The sequence below is a fragment of the Podarcis gaigeae genome (genome assembly GCF_964106915.1).
Source record: "Podarcis gaigeae genome assembly, chromosome: 2".
In the NCBI taxonomy this organism is placed as follows: domain Eukaryota; kingdom Metazoa; phylum Chordata; class Lepidosauria; order Squamata; family Lacertidae; genus Podarcis; species Podarcis gaigeae.
This window is the reverse complement of record NC_139679.1, coordinates 42,405,613-42,419,369: the sequence shown is the minus strand read 5'-3', so window position 1 is coordinate 42,419,369 and position 13,757 is coordinate 42,405,613. Positions and strand designations below refer to the sequence as shown.

Sequence of the window (13,757 nt, the reverse complement as noted above, 5' to 3'; positions counted from 1 at the left end):
TTGGGGTGTCCCCCCCCCTTTTTTTTTTTGGAATATCATCTCCAGAACTACAACATCCCTGTCCAACTTTCTACTGGAAACAATGGGTTTTCCTAACATTAGATGATTTATTGGAACTGAGGTTGCAATACCTGTTAAAACTGCAGTTACAAACACACATATATCCACTGTGTTGCACTTACAATATAGAGGTGCATATTGTACAGCTTATCACACAAATGAAGTGCCACTGTAGAAAACAGCATCTGTGGGACCTTTGGGTCTCCAGATGTTGTTGAACTAAAACTCCCATCATACCTGGCCACTGACCAAAGGTTCTCCACACCATACAGTCTTGCAATGGAATCAGAATGTGCAATTGAACAGGGGACACAAAAATCATGTTGATATAACTAACCTAAGATACAGGATATCTTACTTCTGCTGCCAACTGTCAAATGAATACATGACATCAAACATCATTGGAAGTTATTTAATGAAATTAAAGGATTCTACTTTTGAATATACAAAGTGTATTACATCTGTACAAATAATTTATAATTAATTTACATAATATACATTCTTAGTTAATACAGATATCTCCATTACAAAATTCAAAGCAATCTATCATATAACCTTCTGGTTTGTAAACATGTAGCCACAGCACCATACTTAAGAGAACCAATCAAAAAAATGCTTAAGACTGCAAACATTTTGAAATCTTTTCTTGCTTTTTTAAAGTCACTGTCCTTAACAACTCACTGCTACATGTGGTTCTATCAGCTGCTATTTGACCTACATTTTTATTATTTTTCCCTCTAGGAAATTTATCCTTCGTTCCACATTCTATCTACTCTTAGTGCCTTCTCCCCTTGCAATAAACCTTATGGCATCGTTTATCAATTACCATATTTTTCGCTCTATAAGACGCACCAGACCACAAGACGCACCGAGTTTTTGGAGGAGGAAAACAAGAAAAAAATATATTCTGAATCTCAGAAGCCACAACAGCAAGAGGGATCGCTGTGCAGTGAAAGCAGCAGTCCCTCTTGCTGTTCTGGCTTCTGGGATAGCTGCGCAGCCTGCATTCGCTCCATAAGACGCACACACATTTCCCCTTACTTTTTAGGAGGGAAAAAGTGAGTCTTATAGAGCAAAAAATACGGTACTTTAAAAGTCTTACATTCATACATGAAGCAACTGAAGTAGAAACATACTGTTGTTTAGGTCGAGAATCAGGGGTGCTGCTAGAGGTGAACTCACAGAGCATAGTCCTATGTGCTCTGAGTTTCTGGGTGGGTAATGAATTCAAGCAAAATGGTACACTGTGTGTTCTTTTTATTACTTATCCCCACCTACACTAGGGGGCGTCCTAATAATGTAAATCAAAACAATGCAACGGTCCTGTCTTGTGCTGCACATGACATGCTTTGTGTCATTTCAGAAAATAAAATTTTATTTTACCGTTTAGCTTTTATTTTGAATAGAGGTTTAGGACCTCTTAATCTTGCCCAGGGCATAGGAGTAATAAATGAGGGTAAGTGAAGCAGATTTGACATGATTTCTACAAGTTCTGTTGAGAGATTAATTTGGGGGTAAATGAATGGAAGAGGAGCTAATTTGGGGTGATCTGGGGGGTGGGGTGCAAATTAACTGAATAATTTATCTGGATGATTTGGAAGGGAAATGAATTGGCTTGCCTTCTGTGATATTTATATCATAAATCTGTGCTTATACATATAAATCTGCTATGCAAATTTGTTTCTATGGACCTCTGCCCCACACTTTTAAAGAACCTAGCAACACCCTTGCTGAAAAGTCCAAATGCCTTGCTGTGTAAGATCTAGAAGAGCATGATGTAAAAGAGTAAACTGTAGCAGCAAGCTAAGTTTCATGACACCTTGGAGTACAGCAAGTTTATCAATTTGTGCCCCCTTCTTTTGCATGTTTTAACACCTGGCTTTTAGGTCTCCATTTCCATTTTACTATTTATATTGTATTTAGCTGCAATTTTATTGTGAACTGGGGAGGGACCAAATGACAAAATATAAATATTTTAATTAATAAATAAATAAAAATACTGAAGGCAGGAAACAGCGTTGACCTGACTCTGCCACAGCAAGGCCCACTAACCTTCTTGTGCACCTGTACAGCACCACCACAAAGTCCTTCCTTCATGCCACCAGTGCTGGAGGTTTATTGCCTATGCTTCACTTCATGGCTAAAGCACTCTGCAAGATAGCAGGAGCCCAGTTCTCATGGGAAAACGCTTGACCTCTGTCTGCATAACATTTTGCCCTGCCTATGGTACATATTGTGTGCTATTCCACACAGTCACCACCACATATGTGCCTGTTCAAATGTCTCAATAGTCACTACTATCCCCCCCAATTCCTTTGATGGGTAGCATGTACACCCTTTATCCCAAGATTCTGCTAACAACAGCAACGAAAATTGCATGATGTTTCATTAAATCCAAATCCCTAAATTCAGAACAGTTTCTTACCTGTCTGTGGTAGTTCTACAGAATAACCATATCTATACCACAGTCCAGGAACACCTGACTAAGCAGAGCTGTGATCACAACTAGGGTTCAAAGGAAAGTATATTTAGCATTAATTACCACCATTTCATTTGTTGTGTCCTGGTGAAACAAAACTATTCTCTCCTTGCCCAATGGAAGATGAATATAAGGAAAGCATGGCACTGAAGTCTGAAACTCTCATACTCTGTTTTGTTTTGTACATGCCCCCTGCCACAGTTTTATCTGTGACTATTATAGAAGGACACAACTTCTTTGTACTGGGCTGGGATTCATCTCCTGCTGCAGAACTGAGCTGTTGTTCTGGTCTCCTTGCTTGTTCTCCTTGTTGTTCGCCTTGCTTTTTCCTTTCTTCCACAGACTGCTTCACCGTGGGAACACAATCACTAGATATTCCCTAATCAGACGCAGTAAAAGATGAAATAGCTATGGCTACCAGCTTTTTCACTGAACAATGCCTGCAAAAGTGTTGATGGGTAGCAATAAAGATTTAGGTAAGTATTTGGCCAGTCCCACATCTTCCTCTTCCTCAAGGCTAGACCGTCTGGTTCTTGTCTTTTGTAAGCAGTAGCTGGGTTCTAGGCATGGGAAAACTTCAATACTGCAAGAAAACAAAAGATGTTGTTCCATTAGCTAAATACACAAGCTATTGGTCAGAATCTGATCTGGTGTTCACCCAATTCTGATATGAAGTTCTTTTATCTGGAAAACCTGTTTGTGAGTATTTGAACCTCAGGCAATGAGGTGCATATAATTTGCAAACCCTTTGCATATGTATTTTGAACGCACACCAATAATTGACATTATCAGCTGACAATTACTGAGGCTGATTAGTCTGAGAAGAATAGCATGGGTGGTGTGCAGCTAACACATCCCATCAGCATAATGATTTCTGCTTGCACAATGGAACTCCCACCTTCCTGCACACCCCCTAAATCTATTCTAGGGGCACCCCCAACCTGCAGGGCACACACAGGAGGTGGCGGTGGGGTCATTCAATTACACAAGTGTCAATCCTTGCTCTAATGGAATATGTTAGTTGAATATCACCCAGTACCTTTAAGGTGGCTAAAAATGCTATAATAGCTTTGTATGGCAAATTTAGGCTGCGACAAGGAGTGTGGTGTGTGTTAAAACAAGAACTCTTTAGTGCTGAATCCTGCAGTCCAGAGAGAAAAGGGTGAGGGGACTTCTGGCCCATGAGGCCATTTTCTCCAAATCTCACTCACTTGTTAGACAGCTGACATCACTAGGTGATGTCAGTTGATGGGTGAGCGGTGGGGTTCAATTCTGCTGACTGCTGCTACACCAGTGCTTTCCCTGCACTCATCAGCTGGTGAGTGGGAAGTTCAATCCTGCTGGGTGCTACTTTCCCTCTAGGGAACATGCTGAGGAAGGAGACCACCACCCTCCAGACAACTTTGACAGTGAGCAAGACTATCACCATGCCCATCTATCAGGCACCTAATGTCATCATGGCATCAGACCATCGGCAGGTGGGTGGCCCTGTTCACCTGTCAAAGTTGATGCATGGGGTGCAAGGAAATAAAGCTCTGATCCTCTGGTCCCCAAAGTTTCCCCACTACTGAGATAAAATATCTGCCCCAGACATCTAAATTTTACAGTGATGTATGCCCAAAAACCAACAGAGTTTTAAAATACCGCAAAGGACTAAAGCTTTGATTTGTCACCTAGTAGGTTACATCTAGCCACCATGGGTTAGTAACAAGATACATGTGGCCCTCAGAGTGATTTAAGTTGCATATCCCAATGTCAGACCATGACAAATAAAGCAGTATAAAACTGCTGAAATCTGAAAGACCAAAGTCCTCCACTGCTTCAGTTTCCCTGGAGGCAGTTCTTGAGTTGACAGCGTTTATCAGTAGCACCCACACCATCTTCAATAACTGACTTTGAGGAATGGGGAAGGGACACCTGGGTGAAAAGTTAATAATATACAGTTTATTGGAGAGCCCTACCTGGTCACATTCTTGTAGAGTCTCCTAGAGTCCTTGTCTAGGCACACAGTGAAGGTCCTTTGTTCTGTGCTTCTGATTTTGATGTTGCGTGTTCGAATAGTGTTTGTCACTAACTGGAACAAAAATGCAACAAAATGCTCTGCTTAGCAGTGGGTGGGTTTTTTTTTTTTTTAGTTAAGGCCAAATGCAAACAAGTGATGTAATACATGGTGTTACTGGATTAACAAGTTTTTTGTTTTCTGTGGCATGAATCTCAAGTTTCTACCTTAGCAACAGAAAACAAAAACTGGCAATAGAATTGTGCAAAGGGTGGGTAAGCACAGAACAAATCCTGCTCTAGAAAGCTGTCTCTCAGGGCACATCCAGACATGATTCAGAAGATCTGTGAATAGGATTTCCTGCCTTTAATAGCAATGTCAGCCTCAAGGGGAACAGACTGGAGTGGGGCCGTGGCACTAGGGAAGGATGGGTTAACCTTTATCCCTGTGCTCTTTCCCACCACTCTCTCAAAGCTCCTATTTGCTACTTGGTGGAAAAAACATGCAGTTGTATCCAATGAAGTCATCCCATTAGTGCAAGGACCTCTGGCTGCACAGTGGGTCTTACTTTCCCTTTTCTCTCCTAGAGCCCCCTGCACCCCACCCAGATCTGTTCTGTAGGTCACCCCAACATTCCAGAGCAGATTTTTGGGCAGGAGGCACAGGGAGAGGAAGTTCTATTGCACAGGTCCTTGCACAACAGGACAACTTTGTTAGATACAACCCATAAGTCTTCTGAAGTCTTCTGAAGTTGCATTACTGATATCAGTCCTTCTACAAGTTTAGCGAAGCATTATTTTTTACAAAACATTAATTACCACATTCAACAAACCAAAATGCAATGCCATTTATTTTCCGTGTCAGGTTCCACAAAGCAATTCGCTACACAAGCTCTGTACTGTGACAGATTATTTTGGTAAAATCTGTTTATAATCATGACTGTTGGGCATTTTACTGTTGCTCTTAGGTTCACCAATGAAAAAGATAATTATGTATTGCCAATAAACATTTAGAAACCTGCAAAGTGAGTGGTTACAAGATAGTGGTTTGGTTCTGACATTGACAAGAGTGGAAACTTAAATATTCACTGCTGGTGTAATCAGCCTATTTGATAAATTATGCAATGGAGAAATCATTGATAATTCATTTCTCACTTCAGATACTGATACTAATTGCAATGGAAATGCTGTTCCAACTGTGCATATAAGTTTGTTTTATTCAAAAATCTTCAGCTCAGTAGGAATTATTGATGGTGAAATGGGGGAGAAATCTGAAGTGAAAAGCAAGTGTATGCGATGTATAAGCCTGAAATGGAACCCCTTTTTCCTTTCTTTCACAGGTGCAGCATAAAATTAATCTTTGAGGAATAAATGTAATTTAGAATCTAACATTTTGGATTACAAACCTTCTGGAAAGGCAATGGATATTTCTTTGTCATTTCAATTTTAGCCATGTGAAATTGTAAAGAGCTACATATTGGAAGAATAGTGCCATGATGAAAAGAGGAAGAAAATATCTGTGCAACAGCATCACACCAAAGCTGACTATGCAATTGAAATTATGAAATGCTTGTTGAGCTGTTTGTCCTGTGGCAAAGCCACTTTGTGTTGCACATATCCTGTGATCTGAGATGTAGGTCAGCATCAGGCAGTCAATTTACTAAGGGACTCATCAAAGAAGCTTAACAGTTTCCATTCCAAGTGCACACATGCCCTTGCAAGCCTGATTGCTTTCTAACCCAAAGGACTCAGGTAACATTCTTTTCTGGGAAAGCAGGATTTGCATTCCTCACTGGGAAAGCACAAGGTTCAATAACCTAAGTAAACAGTTTGAAGGGATCCTGATTCAAGTATCAGAGTGGCTTTGGCACCTGACATAGTGACATAGAACTGCTATGTGTGAAAGTTCCTGTCCCCCCAAAAAATACACAGGGTCTTTTTGGTTGGAATTTGAGATTTTAGCAAGATGTAGTTAATAAAGAAGCCCATGGAGACTCAGCAGACATGGTCAACAGAAGAATGAGGAAAGGAGGTTGTAATTTTTATGTTCAACTATGATAATTATTCATTAATGGGTCTAGGGTTGCTGATTTTTGCTTCAGAAAAAATTTGGAGCAAACTTAACTTATACACTAGGTGGATTCATAAAGTTCCATTGAGGGTAACATTTTTTATGATTCTCTCCTACTTTGTATTGTAGAATAGGTGGAAAGTCCTACATTTCCCCCCTGCAGATACTAAGCAGCACCACTAGGTTCCTTATTCTGAAGAATCAGAGTGTCACTTACAGAATATGATCGTCCTGAGAGGTTGGATACTTTTACAACTTCAGTAGTATTCACATTCAAGCACACCAGATCTGCAGAGTACAATGAAGAAAGATGGATGAATCAGTCATGACTTCCCCCCTTCTTTTTGCCTCGACTGAAGCATTTGCATGATCACCTGCCATGTTTAGCACTGCCCCAAATTTCCTCCATGACTAACATTGTTCTATTCAGCAGTAGAAGAGAGCTCTAGAACACAGTCAGAACACTGTTTCTCCTACCCTGAGAAACGGCATGGAGAAGTTTACTCAGACTTTATAGTTCCTCCTTGTACCCCCTTCATAGGACCTTTTAAGATACATGGGGGGCTGTGGGAGCAGGGTGGGGGGCTACACAATGAACATACAACTACAATGAACATACTCTGTTTTTGTGGAACAGGCATAGGCAAACTCGGCCCTCCAGATGTTTTGGGACTACAACTCCCATCATCCCTAGCTAACAGGACCAGTGGTCAGGGATGATGGGAATTGTAGTCTCAAAAGTTTGCCTATGCCTGTTGTGGAAGATCCAAGTGTTTCTTAAAGAAAGACTTTGAAGGATACATTGAAGGGATACAAACATTTCTCCGAGGTTCAAAATTGCTGGGGGAAATGTGTGTATTTGTTCCCCAGCTTAGCTCCTCCACTGCTGCATGGAAGGTGGTTGTATGAGTTTCATTGGCACCTATTGGGTGGTGCATGTAGCATCACAGATGATAACCAACACAAGTCCCACCATTCATTTATCATTTCTTTTTTAAAACCGTAATTTAGCAGCTGATTGCTCCCTCACAGGAACAGGGTGTCTACAAAACAGACATGCATAGAAGCAGGTGTCACACAATTCTGGAAACCTCACTAACTGTCCTACATTACATTTTGAGGACTGAGCCTTGGGTGGGGGGAACAAGTTTCATCAATTTGAAGCAGAAGGAGTTGTGCAGAGCACTGACTGATAGGGTATCTGAAACATCTTAAGGCACTCATTTCACAGAACATTTTTTAGCATAAGAAAACAACTGTTGGGTTCTTTGGGGGGGGGGGACAGGCACCATGTGATTGCTTAAATGTGTCTCTCCCAAACCAATTTGCTGGCATTCTGTGGGTCCTGTTTGTTTCTCTTATTTGATTATTAGCAGCCTCATCCCTAGCATTGCTAAGTAATTCTAAGAAACCAAAATATCGGTAGAGTTTTGAAAGTTTCAGTCCACCATCTTGGTGCAAAATGGTATCCAACTGTATCAAAACATAGACAAAAACCTGCTGTTTGATCTCAGGATCCATCATGCATACTTTGGTTACAATATTGTAAGAAGAGTCCAAATGAATAGTGAACAAACAGCTTTCTAAAATATACATTAGATTAACTCTCTTCAGAAATGAAGTGGACATCTTAACCTCTCCCCATTTTTTTGTGACAGCAGCAAGTTGGCAAAAAGAATGTATACCTACCATGAAGCAAGTTTAGACTGCTCCTTCACTTTGGAACAAGAGTGCATGTCATCTGCAGAACTCCAGCTCTCGCCCAGGAATCCAGCTAGGAATCCAGAAAAGTGGAAGCCCAGAAAACCAGTGTGTGCTGTCCCCACCTATACAATGCCTTTACCTTCAGTCTCATTTGAGGGAATGGCTTTAATAACCAGGCCTGTGGATCGCAGTGAAAGTGTCTCCTCCTTCTCACGGTTACTCAGCAAAACCTAGACAGAAATCACCATTGTTTCCCAGTGAAAAAAATGCATCAATCCTTATTGGAAACAATGGGTTATTATTTCAACCATACAGTATAACCATTGCTGTTTCTATATTTTGCAACAGTGCTCTTTTTTTTCTTTTTACTGTAGCAGACCATTGTTCTACGCCTTTCATGTGTCAGGCAATCAGCACAGAGAACAGTGGAGAACTCCCCCCCCCCCCCATCCATCCAGCAACTAAGAAGCCTATCATTCTGGGTAGGCATGAAATATGCAGGAAGAAAAGCCATGACAGCTTAATTGTCTCTCTAGAAGTTTATCCATATTTTCTGGACCATCAATGAAAACAAATTACAGGTTCTGCCAGCATTCATAGCCTCAGTTATAATTAATGTGGGTGAAATATTTTGCCTAGGATGCCATGATGATTGCCAGGACTCTGTACCTGTCCTTTCTTGCCCACTATTTATAAATGTTCTCACCTTCTTATACATGAGTGTAAGATCTGCACCAGGAACTTCTACTGTTAGTTTCTTTTTTGTTGGTAGAGTGTCTGCAAAACAAAACAGCCACAGATTTCAATTAGCTGGGATACTGACACAGCTATCTTCCCATTTAATTTTACAGGGGGAGGAGAGAGGATGAATATTGGGGTATACTTTCCCTTATAAGGACCTATAAGTACAGCTGGAGTGGGAATAGTATGTGAATAAAAGTGACAGGAAAAATAAGAGCCAATGAGTTCTGCAACTGATGGCATTACAGAAGAACACAAAACTTGGTGTTTTTCCCCAATGACCCGTTACCCTTCTGCCTCCTTTCTTAACTTTTTATTTTCTTGAGACACAGCCTGGCTGAAGACCAGCGAACGCTTCCCCAGCTGGAGAGATCAGGGAGCTCTGAAAGGAGTTCTGCGATATCTGGGGAGCCCTGAAATGAGATACAGACCTCTGGAAGGGTTGAATTCTTCAAGCATTAGACTCAGTTCAATCAAGAAAATGTCCTCAACAGGCTCCAAATCTGCATTACTGAAGAAAAGCTGAAAGGCAGAAAGAGGCTCTCAAAGCATGGTTCCTTCCAAGTGGGTGAACTGTTACAAGTGTCATGAATCTAATTTTTGTGCAGCCTGGTGGTAAATTTCACAATGCTCAAAGAACAGGAAGAGGACACTGACCTTCACTGCATACACCTGGAAGAAGACCGGCTGCAAGCCCAGACGAACATAGTACGCAATCACGTCAAGGATGAACAGCTCAGAGACTGTAGATTTGCTTGGAGAAGAGGGCTGTGTGGGATCAAAGACGACTGCATCAGTCCAAACCAACTGCCAAGTTACCTGCTATTTCTGTTAGCTTCCTGATCATTCCTGATATTTCACCTGCTTGGTTAATTAGGCAGCCAAGGGATGATACACATAACTCATGTTGTATCTACAACACTAGAGCCAAGAAAGTGAAATACTAAAAAAATAAAAAATAAAATTGGCCATTCTATTCTACCTCTATTATGAGTTGGAGAGGAAGAATTAGCCTTTCACCGGCCAGCATGCTAAATGGATGTAAGTCTAGATCAGGGGTTGCCCACATGGTGTTGTTGGACTATAATGCATATATTTCCTGATGATTCACCATGCTGGCTGAGGCTGATGGGAGCCTCAGGGTTACCCTTGGTCTAGGTATACGTAAGATCTGGAAGTACTTGGCCCTTGCTTCTGACTGAGCACCAGCCTCAGTGACAGTTCCTTCTGCCATCTGAAGAACATTCCAAAAATCCCCATTGCTGTTTCTAAGGCAGAGGTGGGGAACCTGTGGGCCTGCAAATGTTGCTGGACTACAACTCCCACAGTCCCTGACCATTTGCTCCTGCTGGCTGGGGCTAATGGGAGTTGGAGTCCTTGGGTTCCTATCCCTGTTCTAAGGAATACAAGCAGAAGGAAGGGCTCCTCTCCTACCATGGTGGCCAGCTTCGGAATCATGTGACAGAGGGTGTTAATGTTGCTCTCGTACCATGGATCAGCTCTTCCAAGGTAAGCAGCCAACTCACAAGGCTCTGTCTGGTCAGGCAGAGCACCTTCCTGGAAGAGAAGTAGAAGAATAAGCTCACCAGCACAAAGAGCATAAGAACGTGGTAGGAAGAGGATGGCCACAATTTAGCTCTGTCGTCCTCTGCATGGCCCTGAGCTGCTCACCTCGGTGGGGGAAGATGTGGGTTGTTCCTCCACAACAGGCACATAGTAAAATTGCACTTTTAGCCTTGGTGTAAGAAAGGCACGTCTGCTCTCCCGCTTCCTGGAAATGAGGAAGGGAAAATTGTTCTTAGGTCATCCCAGTATTTCATCTCTTGTGGTGGAGAGGACACAGGTGGACCTGTGCACATAGTATTCTGATAGCCACAAATAATGGTATGTAGGGGGAGGAATCCATTTCATTCTCTATCCGGGAAGAATATGGTTCCCACTATTTCCCATGGAACCCCTTGGTATGTTCCTTCCCCTCCCCCCGCTGCCCCTAGCCTAGCATAAAACTTCCCATTAAGTCATGCTGAGCACCCTAAAGAGACTTGCCTGTGCCCTTGCCATTTTCATACTAACACCTTGTTCTAATCATGACCATGCTTTCACATCAGCAGTGCCTAGAACAGGGTGGTCCAACACATGGCCCCAGGGCATAATGTGGCCCTCAATACCTTTTTGGAAGCCTTTGGCAATATTTGACACCCCCGCAGGCCCAGCCCTTGCACCACCCTTCCTCCAGCCTCCTCCCCAAAGCCTAGTTAGTGCTTGGGATGGAGGTGGGAGTGCTCTAGGACCCTGCCAGAGCCTCATGCCTCCTTCTCAAACCCTGGTGCCTCACTTTGGGAAGGCAGTGTGAGGGCTGGGGGGAGGGAAGCAGCAAATTTTGGGCTTGCTTCCTACACACACACACGACAAGGCAGTGTCAGACTCTCCAAGTGTCCCTATTTTCCAGGGACAGTCCCACTTTTACAGAAGCTGCCCCAGTTTCTGGTTTGATCTTGGGATGTCCAGTGTTTACTTAGGATGTCCCTATTTTAATCAGAAAAATATTGGAGAGTATGGATTTATCCGACCCCTGAGCCACCTGAAAGCAGCCTTGTATAGGGAAGTTTTCTTAATATTTAATGTTTTGTTATGTGTGTGTGTATATATACACAATATATATATTGGAAGCCACCCAGAGTGGCTGGGGAAACCCAGTCAGATGGGTGGGGTATAAATTATTATTATGGAATAGGATGTCCCTATTTTCTTCAGAGAAAAGTTGGAAGATATGGGCAGTGTGTGGCCCATGGGTTCCATGTCAAAGTATTATTGTGGCCAACTTGGTATGAGAAGTTGGACCTCCCTGGCCTAGAAGGAGATTCTGCAACTCCACCACACAGAAACGGGAACTCTGTCCCAAACACATCAAAACACTCCCTCTTCTCAAAGTCATTGTGACAGTCACTTACCTCAGGGAGTAATAGGCCTGGGCTAGGCGCCCCAGAATTCTGTCATCACCCAGTACCAAGACACGAGCTGTGTGCAGCCGTTTCAGCTGAGCCACCGGCTCCATGACGCTACCCCCAGATTTCCGATGCAGCTTCCCAGCAGGCTTTGCTCCTTGCCCATTAGAGCCGCTCTGTAGGAAAGCAAGGCTGTCCAGAGGAGACCCCTTCTTCTTCATGCAACCTTTCCTCTGGAGCCGAGAGTGCTCAGCGTCAGCAGTGCAAGAAGACTGATTTTCATCGCCCAGATTGGGCAGGTCTCGCTCAATCCCACTGTCGTTGGAGAGCACAGAGAAACGTGTCTGCTCACAGCAGTCAAAGTCTGGCCCCATATCCTGAAACTCAAAGATATCCAGTTCTGGACTCAGGGAATCCTGTTCACAGGATTGACTTGGCGAACGGAGGAATAGCACCAACTCCTTCCCTAAAATGAAGAGATAGTTTGTGAAATGCCTAGAAGGCCATCATAATTCTTGAATCGTCACATGGCACAGTGTGGCATTGTCTCAACACTACAAAAGTAAAGTTTCTTGCCCACATTCATAGGCTAGACTACTTCAGTCTATGTGCACATACGCAACATGTTTTAATATAATGTAGGCCGCCTCCTGACACGAAAACACTACCTTATTGGTTCCCATCCTTTCCCCTGAGATGGTTAGAGCCAATCAAAATATTCAGGAGGAAAAACATGTTACCTCCCTCCTGGGATTCTACAACCTCAGAATACAGGTGAGTAGTTCCCCCATGTTGAAAGATAAGAGCTCTTATATTTATCTTATCTTTCTTTATTTTAAAGAAAGTAGGCATGGCAAGGATAAACACATGTTATGAGCTGTACACTCTTTAAGAGGCATGCTTAAACTGGTCAATTTTATTTTGAAAAAAAGGGGGGAAATCACAGAGCCCCCCTCAGTGTAGAATATGCTTCTAATCTGGATCAGAGCCTCATGCAGGTTTTCTTCTGAGAAACAGTCCCCTCCTCACTGCCATTTGCCCCCCAAAAGAACTGTCTGCAGTAAACTACACCTGGTATGGTAGCCAAAAGGAAACCAGAAGGGGCCAAAGACACGTTGCTTGCAGTGACCACAGGGACACTGCATTCCTGGAGTGACTCCGCCCTGCTTGCCCTCTCACAGAGTGACAAAGGCTGCTTCCAAGTGAGATACAGGCCATGAGAACAGACACTCACAAAGCTGGTCTTCATCTCTCCACAAGTGGAAGCTGATGTTAGGGTTGGGTAAAGGGATGCCTGAACTTTTTTCTACTGCAGTCTTCTCCACATCTGTAGGACACAGATAATTTTTTTTTGTTAATCTTTCAGTTTCAAGGAGTAAAGTGAAGGCCAGACGAATAAAAGCAGAGACTAGGAACTACACTAGAGGTCGAGGGAAACATACGGTAAAGGGAAAGTGGAAGTCCATGGGCTTTTTAAAAAAACAAAACAAAACCGTGGCTCATTTGCCCTGCATGAGCTGATGAAGAGCCTTCTTATAATTAAGCTAATGTAGAAAAATGTGAAGCAACTAGCCAGAGGCAAAATAACAGTTTCTTCAGGGCAATGAACAGCACCAATTCCAGATACAGTGGTACCTCGGGTTAAGTACTTAATTCGTTCCGAAGGTCCGTTCTTAACCTGAAACTGTTCTTAACCTGAAGTACCACTTTAGCTAATGGGGCCTCCAGCTGCTACCGTGCCGCTGGAGCACAATTTCTG

General features: G+C 42.8%; 1 protein-coding gene and 1 long non-coding RNA gene across 2 annotated transcripts in view; both read right to left on the bottom strand.

Annotated features, from left to right (window-relative positions):
• Nucleotides 1–13,757, bottom strand: part of LOC310838531 — a 77,596-nt gene that overhangs the window by 47,468 nt on the left and 16,371 nt on the right. The window lies entirely within an intron of this gene.
• The window catches only part of PIK3R6 (phosphoinositide-3-kinase regulatory subunit 6), a 36,040-nt gene continuing 22,741 nt past the window's right edge, over nt 459–13,757 (bottom strand). Inside the window, exons 12-22 of the mRNA XM_083725827.1 lie at nt 13,233–13,325; nt 12,005–12,464; nt 10,725–10,824; nt 10,488–10,610; nt 9,711–9,821; nt 9,485–9,575; nt 9,019–9,089; nt 8,452–8,542; nt 6,826–6,896; nt 4,501–4,613; nt 459–3,122 (exon numbers count right to left, since the gene is read on the bottom strand). Coding sequence (XP_083581953.1) covers nt 2,966–3,122; nt 4,501–4,613; nt 6,826–6,896; nt 8,452–8,542; nt 9,019–9,089; nt 9,485–9,575; nt 9,711–9,821; nt 10,488–10,610; nt 10,725–10,824; nt 12,005–12,464; nt 13,233–13,325 — 1,481 coding nt within the window. The 3' untranslated portion in view covers nt 459–2,965. The remainder of the gene's footprint in view (nt 3,123–4,500; nt 4,614–6,825; nt 6,897–8,451; nt 8,543–9,018; nt 9,090–9,484; nt 9,576–9,710; nt 9,822–10,487; nt 10,611–10,724; nt 10,825–12,004; nt 12,465–13,232; nt 13,326–13,757) is intronic.